The sequence below is a fragment of the Limulus polyphemus genome, unplaced genomic scaffold (genome assembly GCF_000517525.1).
Source record: "Limulus polyphemus unplaced genomic scaffold, Limulus_polyphemus-2.1.2 Scaffold3792, whole genome shotgun sequence".
In the NCBI taxonomy this organism is placed as follows: domain Eukaryota; kingdom Metazoa; phylum Arthropoda; class Merostomata; order Xiphosura; family Limulidae; genus Limulus; species Limulus polyphemus.
This window is the reverse complement of record NW_013669402.1, coordinates 77,550-89,685: the sequence shown is the minus strand read 5'-3', so window position 1 is coordinate 89,685 and position 12,136 is coordinate 77,550. Positions and strand designations below refer to the sequence as shown.

At 32.3% G+C, this 12,136-nt stretch overlaps 1 protein-coding gene across 2 annotated transcripts in view; it reads right to left on the bottom strand.

Moving 5' to 3' along the window:
• LOC106470050 (RNA-binding protein PNO1-like) overlaps positions 1–11,626 on the bottom strand; it is a 23,921-nt gene extending 12,295 nt beyond the window's left edge. The window contains exons 1-2 of one of the 2 annotated variants that reach the window (XM_013930572.2): positions 11,559–11,626; positions 1,666–1,827 (exon numbers count right to left, since the gene is read on the bottom strand). In XM_013930572.2, the coding sequence (XP_013786026.1) occupies positions 1,666–1,818 (153 nt within the window). In that variant the 5' untranslated portion in view covers positions 1,819–1,827; positions 11,559–11,626. Of the gene's footprint in view, positions 1–1,665; positions 1,828–11,376; positions 11,501–11,558 lie in introns of those variants that run through there. The other variant, XM_013930574.2, reaches the window with a different exon arrangement.
• Positions 11,627–12,136: the final 510 nt, after the last annotated feature.

The following is a 12,136-nucleotide window of genomic DNA, read 5'->3' as shown; positions in this document are numbered from 1 at the left end:
AGACTAAATAGCCTAAATCTCATAATATTATACATTTATACATATTTAATATTTTTATTATATTGACCTTTCAGCCATGCCTGGCTAACAATACAGAACTTACAATGATGCAGCACACGTGCATTCATGTTACCGTATACAATTATATAAAACTGACCTTCAGTCTTTACAAATTGACCTGTCTTGGCTGTGTTTTAGTGGACTAGTATTTTGTAAAATACAGTCACATTTCAATTATTATACATTATATATGTACATAGATTATTGCTATTTAGAAATAAGTTATTAAACTTATTGTTCTTAAAACATAGAACAGTAAATAAAAAAGTAAAGCAAACAAATATCTCTTCTAGTTACAACCTTTGTGCTCAGTTGCTAAGCCTTTTAAAATTTTGCAGGATATTCAACAAAATTTGTTAGGTTTTATATATATATACAGTTGAATAACCAAAAAATCATAAATTACTATATCAATACCATAGAATTCAAATACAATCTATCAAGCTTAGAAACTAAGCTGTATTTCAGTTTAAAAAAAAATTAAAATTTGAGCAGACTAAAGACACAACCTACCTCCTTAAAATCCTGGGTCGAAAGAAAGAAATGGCATCCAAACATGTTAAAATGGTTGAGAAAGCCACTAGGGGGACATTCTGGGATTAAAATTTGTTATTCATGTCATACATAGAAGTAAGTATATATATAAGGGAGCATTTCCAAAAATTGAAAGAGGTGAGAGGGGTGCCAATATGTTTGATTTATTATGTGAGCAATATCTTAGCGAAAAGACAAGACCTTCTTATTTTATATTCTAGCTTGTCAATATTGGAAATTTAAGTTTCTAATTTGTACGAAACTACAGACTTAGTATTTTGACTTCACAAGCATCTAATTTGAACCAGTGCTGCATTCAACGTACCACATGACACACAAAAATCAATGTTTATCTGTGTTTTTTTAATTTACTTTTAAATTAAGAAATTGAGTAATGTATAGTACTAAAATTTTAAGTATAATCTACAGTTTAATACCAAACTTATTGACATAAATTCATGAAACAGTAGTTCAATAAAATTTTGAATGCAAGTCAACAAACACAATGACATGGTCTTTCACCCGTGACACATCTGGTAAGGGTTAAGAAACTTACTATTTCTGTAAACACCCGCAATGTTTCAGATATTTTATAAAAACACCAAAATCACTTTTATTGACACATTTCAAAGGACGGGTAAGCCTTACTTTGAATCTCTTAATAATTTCTACTTTTCCTGTTAACTGGTTAATTTTTGGAAACAAAGGGTAAGATTTTAAATCTGAAAATTTTAAGTGCTTGTTTATTACCACCTAAATTATGTATTTTAGACAATAATAGAGATTTTATGATCATTAGCAATTGGTCTCATGAAAACAACATACCTTTAACATATCTTATTACAGTATGTCAACACTCAAATTATTGATAAAGAAGTGTTCATCCTATCCAATTGGAGTTACTTAGCCTGGCCTCCAATTCCTTAGATGTAGTGTTAACACTTTAAATACTAGTTAATTTTACCAAAATTACTGAAACAAGTGACTAGCATTTGTTTTTGAAATTTGCTTAACTAATGTGAAAAAAGTACTTAAAAGATTCTGATAATCAAAAAATTAATGCTTGCCCACCAAGAGTTTTTCTTTTTTTGCTGGTGGAAAACTTGGTCTCTTCATAACTTCAGTTTCCATAGCAGTTTCCATTTCTTGTTGTGTTCTTTTTCTATTTTTCCGTCTCTGTACCTTTTGAAAGGGTTCTTGTGAGGTACCAGATGTCTGCTCCATTTTGCTAACCTGTTAAAAATTTTTCACAAAACTTGATTAAAAATAGGGTTATGTAAAAAATGAATACAACAGTTTCACTTTAGCCTACAATAAATATTGGACTTTTTTGAAAGAATAAATTAGGAAATTTTATCTTTTGAATTGAAACAATGTTTTTTCCTTTTGTTCAACAGCATGTTCCTCTATGCAAGTCAGTGATATGCACAATTATAACTATAATTTGCACAGTAGTTGCGTGTAACTGATAAAAATAGCTTAATAATCTGATCAAGAACTGTTACTTTTATAATTTTTAACTGCTTTTTTGATTAACAAATGATGACTTGGATTTAAAAGGGTTTTTCCTTACAAAACAATTTTATTTAAAAATGGTGTGCTTTCACATAGTGAACACTGGATGCAGTGTGTAGTTTTTTTATGTTTGATTTGACTAATAGTTCACCTCTGCATAGGGTTCAGCATGATATCTTTCATACAGAATAAAGACTAAAATTGCACACAGTTACTCGATTAAAACTTTACAAAAATGACTTAGTGAAATATGATATTACAAAAAACAGCCAGCATGGATTCACTAATTGGAAATCTTGCCTTACTATTACTTGGATGATGGAAAGGGTGTGAACTTAGTGACTTAATTTTTTCAAAAAGCTTTTTATAAGGTACCATACTGGTGGTGTTATGGAAAGACTAGTTAATTGACCTGAAGGGTGGTTTAGTGAAAGAAAACTAAAAGTTATAAACAGAGTTCAGCCAAACTGAACCATTGATACTAATAGTGTCTCAGATGTTAGTTCTTTGCTTTTTCTTACCTACATTACTGACAATGATAGGGGCATAATTAATAAATCAGTAAGGTTTGATGATAACATTGAGCTATATCTCTCGATGCAAGCATTCTGGTGACTTCTCTCATCACAAGGACCAAACATCAAATTAAAATAATGAATCAGTTCGATAATAGTGTGTTATGTAGCAGGCAGTTTTATTCAAATTCATCTGTTGATACTAGATGAAATTTTAATTAATTGTGGAAGATAAAAGAGATTTGTAGTTAATCTCTATAGAACATAGATATCTCTTATTAGAATGTTTAGTGGATGAAAAATACATGACAGAAAAGACTTTTCTGAAACATAGGACAAGTGGCAAGCCTAATTATATGTGTAGTACCAGTTTAGCTAGAGTGACTTGGACCAATTGGTTAGTTAGTGGGAGCATAGTAATGAATGAAAATTATCATAATTTATATCACATATCTAATAGAAATAGAAACCCAATCAAAAGGCATGACTGAAGAAAAGGATCTTTACAGTAGTAGATAGGTCAATAAAATCATTAAGGCAGTGCTCTCAGGCCCGTACACAGAATGTTTGAACGTGTGTGTGTGTGTATCTAATTTGTGAGATCAAAAGCCAACACATTTTGTGCGTGCCTACAAACTTCAGTTGGTACAGGCACTGCAACCAGATAACAGACCAAAGCACAAGACATTTACAGTGAACCTCCTTGACTGCATAGATGAATGTATTGTTCGGCAATGAGGTCACATTTCATACCTCGAATAAAGTTAATCATCATAATGTCCACACTTGGGGCTTACAAAGCCCCATGACACCATTGAAATTGTGTGATAGCTCAAAGATGAATGTGTAGTGCTGTCTCTTATGTAACAGGACTGTTGGTCCTTTCTTTTTGCTAAGAGCATTGATACCAAGAATGTGTATCTTGACATGCTGGAACAATTTGTGATCACACAACTGGAAGAAATGCAACCATGGATAATCTTTCAACAGGGTAGTGCTCCACAAGATTGGAGTTTGCTGGTCATATACTTCCTAGATCAGATATTTTTGAGGGGGCGGATTGGTCAGGGTGGGCCAATTCCTTGGCCTCCACATTAGCCAGACTTCACTGCACTAGTCTTCTTTCTTTGGGGGGTATGTTAAAGATATCATATATATTGCACACCTATAGAAACCATCACAGAGCAAAAGACCAGGATATGGAACACCATCACCACTGTAACTATGGGCATGTTGCAGCAAATGTGGACTGAAATTGAATATTGGTTAGACACGCTAAAAGCCATTAATGGTTCACACATAGAAGTCTACTGATTTGTCAATAAAAACTGTTTGAGTTAGGCTACAAGATGCTGAAAACTGCAAAGTTCTATTTCATTAGTTATTTAATTATAAAATTTTAAACAAAGAAAGGTGATTTTGGGCCACCCTGTACTTAAACATTCCTATTTGACTAGCCAAGTTAATTTCCACCAAAAGTAGAGGAAGACATTAAGCATAAATGTTATAACCTTAGATATAAAGAAGCCCCCTTACTAAAAGGTGCTATAGGATATAGACCAAGAGAAAATTTTAATTTCTGAGAAATGAAATCTTTTGAATAATTTAAAAGGTAATAATAACACAATTACAAAAGTTTCTGATAAAGGTATAGATTTTGTGGTTATGGATAAAGATGTATATGTTAATAAGATTAATGATTAGATGCATAATGAAAACAACAAAACACTACAGTGTGACCCTACTAATAATACTGAGAAAAATGCTAAGATTTCACTAAAAATTCAACACTTCATAAATGTGTAACAAGTAATCTTAATTTAAAGAATACAAACCACTTAAATTTTATGGTCTTCCCAAGGACAACAAATAAGGTATCCCTTTAAGACCCACTGTGTCAGCCTATGACTTACCAATGGAAAAACTGTCTTGACTTGTAGATAAACCACTTCAGAATTGTTTTAGTTTTATTCCTAAGCACTTAATAAGTCCCAAGTTTCTAAATATTATTAGTAATGTTATCAATCCTGATAGTATGTTATTCAGTCTGGATGGAGTCATACCCTTCCATCCCTGTTGATGAAGTGGTCAAGTTAGTCACATTATTTGTAGAGAATCATAAAAACAGTGTAGATCTAGTGGTGAAACAGGCAGAATTATCAGGCACAGAATTAATGCACACCTTCAAGCTCTGCACATGTTAGACAGTAAAGTCACAGGCCACGAAATATTTAGAGCAAGGCCATTTGGCCTTTGATTTTCTCTCATTTTCAAGGGCAGTATATATTTCATTAACATTAATGTGTATTGGGGCCTTAGTGCCCTCCAGTGAATTTTTTTGTACCTTGGGGGTTTCCCAATTAGTTTAGTAAATACGGCATTAATTTTTTCATTGGAGGCTTGGGAAGCTGGTCTGTCCTTTCAGATTACGTTTATCAGTTAGGTAAGTTTTAACTTTAACCAATGACACTTATGGACTAACAGTACATTAGCTTTAAGATTAAAAGAGGTATCATGCTGATCTAAAATGCCCTGTGACCTTAACAAGATTTCTAGCGTTTGCCCCCTCCTGACCCCAAATGACGTTTGACCTGAAAATCGTATATAACTTTAAGGGTCTCTCTCCACTAATTAATTTGTCTAACTTTAAGAAGGAAAATCCCTGGGAGGAGAAGCATTTTAAAGGTTTTCAGGATTTGTCTTCTGGTGACTACAAATCATGAACAAAATTTCAGGTATCTCTATCCACTTATTAATTTGTCCAACTTTGATAAAAATCAGAATTGCACAAAAAGAGAACAAGTGCTTTATAAGATTTCTAGCTTTTGTTCCTTCTGACCCCAAATGACCTCTGACCTAAGAATTGTATACAACTTTTATGCACCTATCCATTTATTACTTTGTCTAACTTTGAGAACAATCAGATAAAATCCTTGGAAGTAGAAGTTTAAAGGCTTAATTTCTACCAACATGTCTGACTACTTGACCAAGATTGACGAAAATCACTTACATGGTCTCCAAAAAGCAGCCCATTGAAAATCTTGACAGACAGATAGATAAATAGAAAGACACACTGCCATGACATAAGGTCAGCACTATTTCCAAACAATGCTACTACTAGTATTTTTTTGCATAATAACTAACATAGGCTAGTGCCAATAATCAATAACTTAGGCCAACACTACAGTATAGCACGTGGTCATAACCTATAAATCATGCATCGTCAGACATTGCACTGTGGAACTCACTACTTGTAATTCAGTAACGTTAACCATAGCTAGCTAATGTAGTAGCCCTAAGCCTTAGGTGAGTTTGCACATAAAACTTACCAAGCTGAATTATTGATATATCCTATTTATCTTCATTTTCTAAAAAATCAGGATATAATCTACACATTTACTGATGAAAATTTTTTTTCCAATTTCTGGTACTTGGCCACCACAGAAAAAAGTTTTGCTGCATTCTTCCTCTTAACTTGTTCCTTTTCGGCACAATTAGTGCAAGGAGTATTTGCAGTTATACACTTCACTTTGGTCAAAATGTGTGCATGCTGACTTTGATCGTCACATATTGCTGTCACTGCTAATCTTTGTGTATACTCTGCAGGTTTGTTTGAGCACCGATTTGAATTGTCTAAGAGCCTGTGGTATGGTATGACACTCAACAAACTGCACGAATTTTTTACTGCTGATCTAACCGAAAAACTTCACTCCCTCCAATACATGCATTTTATGTGATATATTATTCATAACAAGGTAGTTTTTGTAGGTTGTAAGTCCAGTGTTTGTGATGTCCAATGGTTCCCTTTACTACAGTATGCAATACAAATTTAGATTGTGAGAGCACGATGACCAAAGGGATACCGAAGGGTGGTCATGGATTTTAGTGATTCTCTGAGAGCATCACAGCCATTTTGAAAAACATGGCAGCTATTGCCACCATGAATTTCCTGCCCTGAAGTCAGTGCTGTGGCTGAACATTTTGTTCACAAACACGATATAATTGATGTAGGTTGTCTCATCAAAACAAACATTCTTAGCCATTGCCAGAGTTTTCAGACAGAAAATACAAAGAAGCCCTAGTAATATCAGAAAATAAGCCACAGTTACACAAAAAATCACAATGAAATTTTAATTATTACTTTTTACATTTAATTAGCATAACAATATATTTTATTCTTGCTTTAAATAGTATAATATTGTCTGTTTGCATGTACTTTCACAATCTGATGTCCCACCCTTTACATTGGCTTTATGTACAACAATATAATTTTTGAACAATAATGATTATATAAATCTCACTTGAAGTTTGCCTTGTAATGCAGTCTCAAGTTATTTGTAAATGTTTTGTATAAGCCTAAAATCAGTTAGCAAGTGTCTTGTTTGCCCTGATGAAGCTGTAATGGCAAAATGTTCATGTAATTAATAACATTTATGTTTTCTGGAGTAACAGGTCAATTTTTATTTATTTTTTAACAAATAAAAAGGACTTACCAAGAAAAAAGCTGGCTAATAATATTAAAAAAAAAAACAATTTTAAAAAGCAATGTTAAAGGTATGCAAAATAAAATGGAATTTGGGTCATTAAAAGATGTTTGCAAAGACTCGAGAGATTATGAGATTGGCTGAAACTTTTAATGTTCTCTTCTGTATTTTACAAAGGAGAACATTAGCAACACTTCTTATTCTCCACATTATCTGAGAAATACTAGAATTTACAGGAATCGTGTATATCATAATTTGTTTAATGGTAAGTAAAAAGTTGAGAAATTAACATGGCCTACATACAAGAAATGATTTGGTCCATCAAGGCTATTCTTGCACATCTCTCTTGGGAAAAGTGAAATAAAAATCTAAATCCACCCTTTACTTTCCAGGAAATGTTTCTATTTCCCTCTTAAACTCCTGTAAAGTGTCAGTCTCCACAACTGCTATTGGAAACTCATTCCTTAAATCAATTGTCCTCTTAGAAAAAATAAAATGGTCTTAACAGGATCCTATCCTGTTTATTTCAAGATCTTAAACTTCTATCCCCTCATCCTATTATCTTCAGGATATAATATAGACATCAGAGACCTTTATCCTATTGATTCCCTGGTTAACCTTGTAAACTTTACTAAAATCACTTCTTACTATTCTTTTCTCAATGAATAAAAAAAAAAGAGACCTTAACCTATACCCACACAATACACATTTCTTAGACAAGGAGACAAAAACTGTACAGTATTCCAAGAAAGGCCTAAACAAGTATTTGTACAGAGAAGAATTACATCTTCTGATTTTTAAAGGAAATCAAAGTAATATGTAAGCCTCTCTCTAGTTTTTGATAGTTTAACAGAAAGTGGACAGGCAACTGAGGATTGGAGAGTTGGTATAGTTATTCCTACTTTCAAAGAAGGTAACAAGTGTTGAAAATCATAAGTCAGTTAATCTTACTTCTGCAGCTGGAAAAAATTATAGAGGGTCTGATAAAAGATTTGAAAAATCATTTATTGAAATATATCATAAAAGAGATCCAACATAAATTTTAGAGCTACGCAATTAGTGAAATTTTCTGATATTTTCAAGAGACTAATATTGATGCTTCTATAGCATGTGGTCTACCGCAGTATCTGTACTCTACCAAGACCCACCTGACCTTTTACACTATAGCGTGCGGTATGATCATCATATAAACAAAACATATAAAGATGTTGAATAATAGCAGTCTACCTGGGATATTTACACTTTATTTATTAATAATCATTATTATGATAAAAAACAAAATTGTGCTACATAATTATTTTATGTAGCACAATTATGTGGATCCAGTGACAGGAGCAAACATGCAAACAATTGAATGATCATGGTTGGATGCCAAAATACTCATTCTAAAGAAAATGAGAGGCGTTAGCAGTGAGCTGTTTCAATCACACCTTGATCACATTTGCTGAAAAGTACTGAGAAAAGATGCAGATGATATATTTGTGACATTTGTAAATGATATACGAAGCGTATATCATTAAAGGATTTAAATGTAAATCATTTGTTAAGGATGTGGTACGAATTGTATGTCATTAAAAATAATTATGTAGCACAATTTTGTTTTTTATCATAATAATGACCATTAATAAATTATTTAGCAGTGTAAATATCCCAGGTAAACTGCTATTATTCATCATTAATATCATTAATAAATTATTTAGCAGTGTAAATATCCCAGGTAGACTGCTATTATTCAACATATTTATATGTTTTGTTTATGTGATGATCATACCGCATGCTCGGTAGACCGCACGCTATAGTATCACCCTAATATTCTTATTTTCAGCTTATTTTTAATTACTTTTTTAAACTACCCTTCATTTAATATGATAGACATCTTCAGATACAGCAACTTAGGATTAAGTTACTTGTTAAACTGTTGTACATGAAAATCTGTCTTATATGCAACATAATATGAAACCTACAAGTAGCTGAAAACATCGATGATACCATTCCTTAATTTTTTCCCTACAAATTTTCAAAAGTCCATTTTACTAAAACCCTTTGTTAAAAATAGTCCTAAGGTTTCATCATAAAAGCAGTATAGATTATCATCATTGTGCAAGGCAGATAATGTATTTCTTTGTTTTGCTAACCCAAGCTGTGCTGATGAGCCTTGAATGGACAAAACTGCAGTTCACAGCAAAAAGTATAGTATATCAAAGAATGCAGTTGGCCTCTATGTCACAGATTATATTTTCCGTTCTACTTTTGGTGAAAAGAAATCTAATATAACCATTAAACAATTGATCCACTGCATAATACTGAATACAAGTTGGGCATAATGCCATAATATTATTCACACACCTAAATTAAAATCAGCCACTATATGGTGAATAAAATAGGACTCAAAAATGCCATAAATATTATATACATATCACCATTCTGAGAAACCTAACCATATTTCTTTGGTTGCTGACTAAAGCTGTGCTGAGGAGTCTTGAACAGTCCACAGCAGATAATGCAGCAAATCAAAGAATGCATTAGGCCTCTTAAGTCATATATTCTAGTTTCTATTTAACTTTGGTGAAAAGGAGTCTGTATTATAATCATCATGTTGCTAGTAGTTTATACAAGCTGATATAATTCAAAATATATTTATAGACATATTAACTACAGATAAAAAGAGGTAGTTATCTTTTTTATACAAACCACCTATTAGACTTTGTTTGAAGTATTGTGTAAAGTTCTGGTACATTTGAAAGAATAAAACTTACTGGAAACATTTCAAAGGATGGCTAATAGTACAATTCCTGGAATGGAAGAACTGTTTGAAAATCTATTTTGTTTTTTCTTGAGAAAAGAATGGTAAAAGGAGATTTTATTGGAACTTACTAGAAGATCAAGATAAAGGCCTCTGATTTCTTTGCGCTATATCATAAAGACAACAGGTTAAGAGGACATTAGTTCACCTTTTAGAAAAGACAGGCTCGGTTACAGTCAAGAAAGTTTTATTTTTAAAATATGATGATTTATTTATTGAATGAGTTGCCATCAGCAATAGAGGAAACCAGCACCATATAGGTGTTTAACAGAGGAATCTATGAATCTTTATGCAATGAAATGCGAGTTTCAATTATTATATTTTGGGAGGTGGGAGGTGCAAGAAATGCTTTGAAAGATCAAATAGTCCTTTGTTGTATGTTATGTTTAAGTCTCTACATTGGGTAAGCAGAAAAACTACGTGCTAAAACTACTGTGACTATCATGAAATGATAAATTTACATTTTTTTGTTTTCAAATTATCTCCCAAAATAGGATCCCACTACTTGTTAGTAAATGACATCAAAATAAGCCTTTGAGCTTCCTTAAAAATATACCATAAAAAAGATTATACTGTCTCCAGTCCATTTCTAATAGCCACAGACATACTTTGCGAGATGTCTAGCATATATAATTATTTCTTTTTTAATATAACATTAAAACCTCTGGAAAGACTCTTAACTCACAACAGTTTTTAGTTTTAAGTAGATTTCAAGGGGTATATTGGTGTTCAATTGAAAAAATATATATAAAAAATTGTGGGTACAGGGTAACTAAAGATGGGCCAGTTCACCTTTTATTATACATGTCATGTAAGCTTTAATTATGTGTTCTTGTCTTTATAGTGTAAAGCTATATAATAGATTATCTGCACTGGGTCCAGACCAGTGAACTGAACCACGAATGTTAGTGTTGGAAGTCTGTAAACTTACTGCTGACTTACTGAGGGACTTAGTTATGTGGCTTAAGAATAACAATAAGTGATGTTACAGATGGTCATTCAACCCATCATAATCAATAACTCATTTCGAGTTTTAGTATTTTATAATAACAATGCAAATTTGCTGTACAACAAAAACGGAAAATAATCCACACCACTTGTGCAGACTGAAAATTAAATAGTGAAAAGCTATTTTACAGTCTGTCAAAAGTTAAAGAATAATAACCTTAGTTCATATTATTTTTACTATTACTAATGTAATAGTACTAATACTACTACTAGTTACTACGCTAGTAGTCCTGACACAGTCAAGTTAGTGATTAAATAATATTTTGAGACCTGGGCTAGAGACTTGCTACTGGAGTGTAGAGCCCAAACTGTGCAGTGCGACGCTAAACTAAATGCCTCTGTGCTTATTATTATAGTTTATACAATACTGTCTCTTTTTACCTTCTGTTTTACGCAGAAGGTCTTATTAAACTAAAACTTCTACTTTTACTGTTCTAACTTCTACTAGAAGACTGACCTGCGGCTACACAGAACAGTGGTAACCTAAATTTTACACACATATTACAGAAACTCATTATCCTTCCTAAAACTGTACATGTGTTTGGCGATAAAAGGAATCGTAGGTTTGTGAACTTTCGCTAAAAACTAATTGTACATTACACTTAGTTTTACTATTAATAACAATTATAAACTCCTCACCAGAATCTGAGAACACACGTGATAGGATCACTTTTACGTACTTCGAGTGGAAAGAAAAAATAACAGAGGGCGCTAGCCTACAGAATTTTAACTATCCTTCACAAATAATTTTTTGCAACGATTTAATTACTGTACTATTTATTTGCTCTCAGGTGGCTCATCTGTAAGTCTGAGGGCTTAGAACGCTAAAGATCGGGTTTCGATAATGGCAGTGATCAAAGCACTGATATTCCATTGTGTAGCTTCGTGCTTATCAACAAATAAAACCTATTCGTCTATTTACTGACGAAACAAAGTGTTTTATGTTACAAAGTGTTGATTTAAAGATTAGTCTATACTCATTTATGTGAAGAGTTATTTATATTTACAATTTATAAAATACACAAATGTAATCTTTCTTTTTTGTTTATTATCATAATATTACTGCTACAAGAATGAGGTTATTACGTATATTGAGTTCATAATGTCAGAAAAACACGTTAGTTCAATAAGTCTTGCTACAAATGATAAACACCCTATAACTCGAGCGCCTTCGAAAAGTGGACCTTTCTTTTTCAGTTTGCTCTTGAAGAAGAAAG